The 8,845-nt window shown below is 52.0% G+C and overlaps 1 protein-coding gene across 1 annotated transcript in view; it reads left to right on the top strand.

The window, feature by feature from the left end:
* Positions 1-6,886, top strand: part of DDB1 (damage specific DNA binding protein 1) — a 30,724-nt gene extending 23,838 nt beyond the window's left edge. Inside the window, exons 22-27 of the mRNA XM_081798015.1 lie at positions 2,318-2,488; positions 2,877-2,986; positions 3,253-3,422; positions 3,651-3,753; positions 5,358-5,481; positions 6,061-6,886. Of these exons, the coding sequence (XP_081654141.1) occupies positions 2,318-2,488; positions 2,877-2,986; positions 3,253-3,422; positions 3,651-3,753; positions 5,358-5,481; positions 6,061-6,144 (762 nt within the window). The 3' untranslated portion in view covers positions 6,145-6,886. The remainder of the gene's footprint in view (positions 1-2,317; positions 2,489-2,876; positions 2,987-3,252; positions 3,423-3,650; positions 3,754-5,357; positions 5,482-6,060) is intronic.
* Positions 6,887-8,845: the final 1,959 nt, after the last annotated feature.

An 8,845-nucleotide genomic window follows, 5' to 3' on the forward strand; every position in this document is an offset into this window, starting at 1 on the left:
ACGCAAGATGGAAGTGAGAAAGGGCTGGCAGGAAGGGCTGTCTTTCCTCTAGTCCCAGCTGTACGGGGACAGTGGCAGGGAGAAGCCGAGAGGGCCTGGGGTCCTTGTGAAAGAGCCACGCTTGAGTTAGAGCAAGGGGATGGCCCAGTGACCGTGCTCGAGCGGGGGCAGAGCAGTGCACAGAAGTCGGGAGCGTTGGGTGCAAGGTTGGGTAGGAGGTGTCTAGGCCATTGCTGTCTAATGGAAACATCACAGGAGCTCACAGGTGGGATTTTAGACTTTCTTGTCGCCATGTGAATAAAAGTAAGAAGCAGATGAGATTGATTTTAGGAATGTATTTTATTTAACCCAATAGAGCTAAACTATTATTTCAACAAGTAATTAATACAAAAATTATTAGGAGATGTTTTGTGGATATATTTCATAGAAAGACTTCAGAATCTGATTTGTATTTTACACTCATAGCATGTCTCAATTTGGGCTAGCCACATTTCAGGTGGGTTTTTTGCTTTCTTGTCTTTTTAAAAGATTTTATTTATTTATTTGACAGACACAGCGAGAGAGAGGGAACACAAGCGGGGGGAGTGGGAGAGGGAGAAGCAGGCTTCCCGTGGAGCACGGAGCCCGATGCGGGGCTTGATCCCAGGACCCTGGGACCATGATCTGATCTGATAGCAGATGCCTAATGACTGAGCCACCCAGGCGCCCTGCTTTCTTGTTTTTTTAAAGATTATTTATTTTCGAGAGAGAAAGAGAGAGCGCACGCACACGTGTGTGCACACACGAGCAGGCAAGGGCAGAGGGAGAGAGAATCCCAAGCACCCTCTGCGCTGAGTGCGGGGCCTGACAAGGGGCTCAATCCCATGACCCTGAGATCAGGACCTGAGCCAAAACCAAGAGTTGGATGCTCAACTGACTCTGCCAGCAAGGCGCCCCCTTTTATTTATTTATTTTTTAAGATTTATATATTTGAGAGAGAGCATGCATGTGAGCTGGGGGAGGGGCAGAGGGAGAGGAAAGGGGGAGAGAGAGAGAATCTCAAGCAGACTCCCTGCTGAGCACAGGGCCCCCCACACAGGACTCCATCCCACGACCTGAGATGAAGACCTGAGTGGAAATCAAGAGTTGGATGGATGCTCAACCGACTGAGCCACACAGGCGCCCCACCTTTCAGGTGCTTCGTAGCTACATGTGGCTAGTGGCTGCCATATTAGGCAGCAGAGATGTAGAGCCTGTTGGGTTAAGGGTGGGCATCTTGGGTTTTTGGTAGTGTCTTACCTTGGCCTTGACTGTTTCCACAGCAGATAGGGAGGCTGAGAGTGTGGAGTGGAGGGGTAGTGGGTGTAGCCAATAGCACATGGAACATTTGGCCCCATTTTCACTCCACTGTTAGGCTGGGCTTAACAAAGATGGGGGGCTCTGGTCACCCTTGACCCTGCCGATGGGAGGTGTGGTAGCCAATGTAATTGTCATGCATAATTCTTGGAGGGCGCCCCGTTGGAGTTCGGGTTCTTTACAACCCTGAGAAATCATGGCTTGATACATTCTGGCCAGGAGTTCCTGTGTGTGCAGAAGCCATGGGTGGGACCACCGGGATCCTGAAGGGTCTGCCAGGGCAGGCTTCTCCAGGGGGTTGAGTCTGTCTTCCTCTGACTGGTATCTGTGGGTCTGTCCGCTGATTGTAAAGCATCTTCGTTGGTTTGGAGGTGTGGTCGTAACTGAAGAAACATTGCGGAGGAGAAGTCAGAAAGGGGGAAGAAACCCTTTGGTGGAGGGGTGGCTACAGGCTCGTGCTTGAAGAGTCCTTTAGCTGTTTGACAATGTTTCTGTCGGAATTTCCATTCCATTTGCTCTACTCAGTGGGTTCACGTCAGAATGTTCTGGGACCGTATATTTTGAGAAGGGTTCAGAAAAGACAGTTCATTTGGAGGTGCTCTTGTTCCTTTCTGATCAGGAAACTGGAGATGGATCTTCTTTTTTCGGAAATATTTCTGTAGGTCAGTTATCCTTCAGTCACAAGAAGACCATCTTTTGTCGTGTCCTTAGTATTGCGCCACTAGTATTTTTTACACTGACTCATTTTTTATGTAAAGGGAAACTGTGTTACCGGTTTGATGTGCTTGCTCTATTTTCATATTTCATAAATGCATAATACCAAAATAAAAAAACATTCACGCAAGTACCACGGCAAACCATGTCACATCCCATGCTGCACTTCGGGAAATGGTGCTGCAGATGGAGGAGAGAGGAGACTCCCAGCGGTCAGTCCAAGAGGATTTGGCCCCTGGGATTGAGAGAGACGAGATGTCCTTCCCAGGTGCGGCTTTATGAGTGGACAACAGAAAAGGAGCTTCGCACCGAGTGCAATCACTACAACAACATCATGGCCCTCTACCTGAAGACCAAGGGCGACTTCATCCTGGTGGGCGACCTGATGCGCTCAGTGCTGCTGCTTGCCTACAAGCCCATGGAGGGGAACTTTGAAGAGGTAGTTGGGGGGACGGGGGCAGACTTACACTTAGGACGTGGCTCCTGCAAGTGTTTCTCTGGTGGTGAGGGGTAATCAAGCCCCCGGGGGGGGGGGGGGAGGCGGGGCAGAAGGTTTTTCCTGGAGCATACATTCTGCATTGATGAGGTATTTTCAGAGACCTCCTCCCCCCAACTTGAATCTGAGTAGGCTCCATTTCTGGGCAACTGCAACCAAATGGGATGTGTTGGCCGGAAATCGGGGGTAGAATCCCCGTAGAGTGGCGGTTGTGAAACACGGGGCTGCATCTTCTGCGGGGCAGGCTCTCGGCTTCTGGCCAGAGACCAGTCCCAGACCTGGCTTCTGGGCAACTGCTGATTATATTTTCTTGTACTTTATCTACTTTAAGATTGCTCGAGACTTTAATCCTAACTGGATGAGTGCTGTGGAAATCTTGGATGATGACAATTTCCTGGGGGCTGAAAATGCCTTTAACTTGTTTGTGTGTCAGAAGGATAGGTGAGTGGCCGGCTTGGGCAGGGCGGGCCCCCGGGTCTGGTGATGAGGACGTCGGGTGCCCTCGCAGGCGTAGGTGCTCCTCCTCGCGGAGGTAGAGTTCTTTCACGAGGGAAAGAGGCCGCAACAGTCAGCTTCTCAGACCGCCTCTGCCACTGTGGGCTCACCAGGGAGGCCGAGCACGGGGTGTCCGCCGCATGGGGTCCTCGCCGGGGCCCCGTGGTGGGGACAGGAGGTGCGGGCAGTGAGTTTCGCACACTGCCTTTCAGCGCTGCCACCACCGACGAGGAGCGGCAACACCTCCAGGAGGTCGGTCTCTTCCACCTGGGCGAGTTCGTCAACGTCTTTTGCCACGGCTCCCTGGTCATGCAGAATCTGGGCGAGACGTCCACCCCCACACAGGGCTCGGTGCTCTTCGGCACAGTCAACGGCATGATCGGTAAGGCTAGCCGCTGCAGGGTGCCCTCCCACGCAGGCCCCTTCCCTCAGCAGCATTCTGAGGGACAGGGGCGAGCAGCTGGACGCCGCCTCGGAGTTGACTGGCAGAGGTGCCACAAGCTCGTCCCGCCCCGCGCCGCTTTCCCGGGCTGCCCTTGGTAGAGGCAGCTCGCTGTGGGCTCCGCGCTCCGCAGCTCTCTGCAGCTCCCGGCTCCCTTTGCTGCTTCAGGGCTGGTGACCTCACTGTCAGAGAGCTGGTACAACCTCCTGCTGGACATGCAGAATCGACTCAATAAAGTCATCAAGAGTGTGGGCAAGATCGAGCACTCCTTATATCCTTCCCAAGAGGCATGTCCCAGCACAGGTAGACCGCCGCGTTACCCTAAGCTGCCTCTGGAAACTGCGGTCCGTTCAGGAAATGTCTTGACTAGCTTCCTGTGGGGAACAGGCTTCTGTCCTGTTTTTTAAATATACTTTTGCTCATGGAAAAATTCAGACACGCTGGTAGAGAGAATCGTATAGTGAATCCCCGTGTACCGCCACCGAGCTTACCTGGTTCATCTTGGAAAGGTTCTTTTTTTTTTTTAAAGATTTTTGTTTTATTTATTCAGTTGACAGAGACACAGAGAGAGAGAGAGCATGAGCAGAGGGGGAGGGAGAAGCAGGCTCCTTGCTGAGCCAGGAGCCTGATGTGGGGCTTGATCCCAGGACCCCAGGATCATGACCTGAGCGAAAGGCAGATGCTTAACCATCTGAGCCACCCAGGTGCCCCTGGAAAGGTTCTTGAAATACGTCTGCCTGTGGTCTTTCTGGCCTTACACATCAAACGGGAAGTGTGGATGACCACGTTAGGAACATACTTTCAGAGATCTTGTTGGGGACAGCAGTGTCTGAGAACCCTTGTGAGAAAGGCTAGTGGAAGAAGAGGGGAAAAGTGAAGAAGCCGGAAAATCCAGAAGCCCAGGGATCAGCCCCCTGCCCCGGGACACCCAGGATCCAAGTATTGCTGGACATTTGCTTGTTCCAGGAGATGGAAGGGGTCCTCCCCAAGCAGGGGGTGGGAGGGCTCCTGCTCTCGCCTGGGAGGGAGGCGATGGGCTGATGTGTTGGCTCTGGTCCCACAAAGCCTCAGTTTATTCACCTGTGAAGGTCAAGTCTAGACTTGGGAGCATGGTTCTTCCTAGGCGTGTACATCTGACTACCTGGAGCACTTGTAGAAAATGTCCATATACGTCCAGGCTCTACACTAATAAGGAGGGTCTGATCTGTAGTTTTTGTTTTTTGTTTTTTTTTTTAAAGGTTTTATTTATTTGACAGAGAGAGATACAGCGAGAGAGGGAACACAAGCAGGGGGAGTGGGAGAGGGAGAAGCAGGCTTCCCGCGGAGCAGGGAGCCCGATGTGGGGCTCGATCCCAGGACCCTGGGGTCATGACCTGAGCCGAAGGCAGACTCTTAACGACTGAGCCACCCAGGCGCCCCCTGATCTGTAGTTTTAAAAACATTGTCTTGAAGATCACCCCAGTTGAAAATCATTAGATTGGGTAATAATTCTGCCTAATGTCTTTCAGTTCCAAAGCTGTCCAAAAAGCAATGTGATTTTTAGTTGAAAATGTTTCCTGTTCTCATCCTGATGATTGATTGCTTTATTTTTTTTTTTTAAAGATTTGATTTATTTGACAGAGAGAGACACAGTGAGGGAACACAAGCAGGGGGAGTGGGAGAGGGAGAAGCAGGCTTCCCGCGGAGCAGGGAGCCCGATGTGGGGCTCGATCCCAGGACCCTGGGATCATGACCTGAGCCGAAGGCAGATGCTTAACGACTGAGCCACCCAGGTGCCCCTGATGATTGCTTTAGACTGTGGTCTGTGCAGAGGTGGGGGTGACCGAGAGTAAGGCTGTTTGCAGATACCGCACATTCCTTAACTCACCTGTCCACCTGGAGATCTTTTCATACTGAGCGAAAGACAGAACCAGCCACGGGCTTCATCGATGGAGACTTGATCGAGAGTTTCCTGGACATCAGCCGGCCCAAGATGCAGGAGGTTGTGGCAAACCTACAGGTGAGCTGTGCGATGTTTGGCCCTGGGCCTGTGACCCAAGTCCATGGCAGGGCTGGGCGTGCTGGAGAGCGTCGGAGCGCTGGGTGCCGCCCCCTCGATCCCCAAGTGCAGATGGCCCTTCCCCCGTGGGAAAGTGGAGTCTGAGGGCAGGGGATGTAGCTGAGGGGCATGGCACAGTACTAGGAACAACCCCCCCGTGTGACTGCTGCAGCAGCGAGGGCGTGTTCGGGCACGTGAGGGATCTCTGGCAACCCAGACTGGAGGCACAGGGATCAGGTCAGGATCCTGCAGGGCAGAGAAGTTTCCACAGTGTGGAGTTTTGGGGTGTTGCTCCCTGGAGATGGTGCCTCTGGGGAACATCCTGGAAGGGGGAGAGATGTATGCCAGATGGTGGCCTCCGAACCAGCTTTGCCATCAGTAGACCTTGCTGACTTGTGGCTTTCAGGAGAGGGGTGTGAGACCTTCCTCCTTGCCATGGCAGCAGTGGGGCCAGGTGCCCTCTTGCTGTGATTGTCCCCTTCCCCCCGGGAAGGAGAGTGCCCTTGTGGCCCTTACAGCCCTCCCCTTTCCTCCTTGCAGTATGATGATGGCAGCGGGATGAAGCGAGAGGCCACGGCAGATGACCTGATCAAGGTTGTGGAGGAGCTGACGCGGATCCATTAGCCCAGGGCTGGGAGCCCCTTTCCCAGGCCCTCCCCGAAGGCTTTGCTCTCCTGCCCTGCTCCCCTCCCCCACCATTGTCTTCTCAGCCGTGGGAAGCCTTTCCCTAAGCCAGCTGTCCCAGAAGCCACAGTCTACCTGTGTGGAAATGGGGATTTCTTTGAACTAAAACCAGTTCACTGGAGACCTGGGAATGGGGTGAAGGTGGAATATTTTCTCCCTGGATTTTTACCAGTCCCAGAGGATTCCAACCATCACTTTGGACACCAAGGATTGATTGGTGTTGCCAGTTGTCCTCCTTCCAGGGAGGGATTTTGCAGCTCTTGGGCTGAAAGGAAGCTCTGTGCGTGTGCTGTGTGTGTGTGTGTGTGTGTGTGTGTGTGTGTGTCGCGCGCACGTGCGTGTGTCTCTCACACTCATGCGTTGTCCTCTGCTATCTTTTTATTTAGGTTGGGGGTGCGGGGATGCTGTGGGTAGGGGGGAAGAGGGGCGGGATGGGTTCATTGTCTCTGAAGTGAGAGCTTCCTTTTGCTTTCTCTGTTGCCTGAGAGCTTTGGGTCTGGAGGCCTGACCACCAGGCCATGAGCTGCCCGAGTCTGAAACCTGGAGATGGTGGGTGATACCCAAGCCGCCATAGCCTTTTTATCTCTGGGGAGCTGCCTTCTTCAGAGGGAAGGAGGTGGGGGGCCGTGAATTGGTTGTTAGTTTCTGAGTTTTACCAAATAAAGTAGAATCTAAGAAGAAAGATCCATTTGCCTCCGCTTTCCTTCCTGCTCCCCAGCTTCCCAGCATCCCAGTCACACGACGCCCAGTCGTCTCCCTCCTTAGAGCAGCGGCTGCTGCCACAGCTCCTCTCGAGTAGTGAAATGAGCTCTGTGTCTTTCCTTTGCCATGCGGTCATTTTTGGCGGGATCCCAAGGATGACGGGTGTCAGGTTTTCAAAATTCAGTGGTCTTTGGGTGCTCTTGACTCTAGCCACCATGTGATTCCCAGTTGTCTCTGTTAGTAACCTGCTGAGCCTGGGAGTTGCTTGGGCTGCCTTTCCTGATCTCATTTTAGATATGTGCACAGCGCCCGGCCAGCTAGCCCCCGGGGCACTGCTCCTTTGCCAGGGCAAGTGGCTCCTCATGCACCTCCCAGCTTCCTGTTGCCACATGCCCTTTGGAGGCTGATTTTATTTCCTCTGGTTTAATCAAGTAAACCTTTGGCGCCTTTGGTTTGAAAATTCAGGAGTAGGACACATTTGGGGTTCACCCTTCTGTCCAGCAAACAGAGCCTGTCTTCTTTCAGCTCAGTGGGTCAGAGTGCCTGGGCCCACATTTCCACCAGTGATCCAGTGGGAATAAAGGCTGCTCTGTCCCAACAGTGGGGAGTAGGGTTGATCTTAGGCATATTGGCAGGCTCCTTTAAGACCAGCCTTTGATACAGTGTCAGGAAAATTGTGGTTTCAAGTTCAAACTGTGGTTTTGAGAGATTCTAGCTTAAAAGAGAAAGGGCAAGGAAGCATCTCTACTTTGGGGGTCTTCTGGAGTCCGTTTCCTTCCGTGGAGGCATTCCTTGTGTTTCATTACTGTTCTTTTCCCCTTCTTCTTCTGGGATTTCTGAGGGTGGGGGATAAGGGTCCTAAAGGGAAAAAATCATCAGCATCTCTCAAAAACCACAGTTTGAACTTGAAACTCAACACTGATTTGAATTCTTCAAGTCATGGTTTGAATTGAAAAGGCCTGCCCCCATGCCAGAGACGAGCTTTAATGGGGCAAGCAAGCAACGGTCTCCAGATGGTGATTGTTTTAAAATGTTAATCCTGGATGGAGGATTGCCTATAAGGTGCTAAGATCAGAAAGAGAAGGTGGTGGGATGAATATTCTGGTGCTTTTTCGTGGTCTGACCTGCACCATGGAGACCTGCTACATGGAGTAGAAGGTTATTACCAGTGGCTTCAGTCTTGACTTTGGGAGCCTTGGAGTCCTTGCAGTTTTTTTGTTTGTTTTCTATAATCTTGGGTATATTCACTCAGGATTGAATTCCAGCAATCCTTTGGAAACTGACATTCTGCTGCCACACTCCCACATCCCCTCTTAAAAACCATTAATCACCTCTCCAGGGGTGAAAGGTTGCCCTTGGAGCTTTGCTGCAGCCAGCTGGAATGGCTCCTTTCCATGTAGGCGCTGATGAGCCGCTTACTCCAGGCCTCTGCACGAATGGACCTTTGGGAGAATAATAGAAACACTGACTCATCACATGACCATTTGGAAGGGTCACAAGCCAGAGGCTGCCTTTCTGCAGCCAACAACAACTTGGATCCTCCACCCTCAGTGGAGGGTCCCTTTTGTTACGGAGAAGCCACAGGCCACAGAAGTGGGGAGGAAACACGGAGGAGCTGTAACCAGGGGATAAACCAGTCCTTGAAGATGAACAATATTAAGTTAGAATCTCTCAGAGCTCAAACTTTGAGAAGCCTCAAGGTCTAACAAAAGGCAAAAAGGAGCAAACACCAAGGGAAAGAAGCAAACATTCTAAGAGGAGCAAGGTGAATGCCATTAAGTCAAAAGGAACCATCAGGGGAAGGAAGGAAATGCCAGGGGCTATTTAGAGAGGTGTTTCTTTTGAAATTCACCAGTAGGAATTTGCTAAGTCTTAAATATCCTGAGTTTGTCTTGAGGGAAAATGAGGATTTTCTTCAAGGACAAAGTTGCATCTCAGC

Source organism: Leptonychotes weddellii, chromosome 11, assembly GCF_054177405.1.
Source record: "Leptonychotes weddellii isolate Sample4059 chromosome 11, ASM5417740v2, whole genome shotgun sequence".
NCBI classification, from domain to species: Eukaryota; Metazoa; Chordata; class Mammalia; order Carnivora; family Phocidae; genus Leptonychotes; species Leptonychotes weddellii.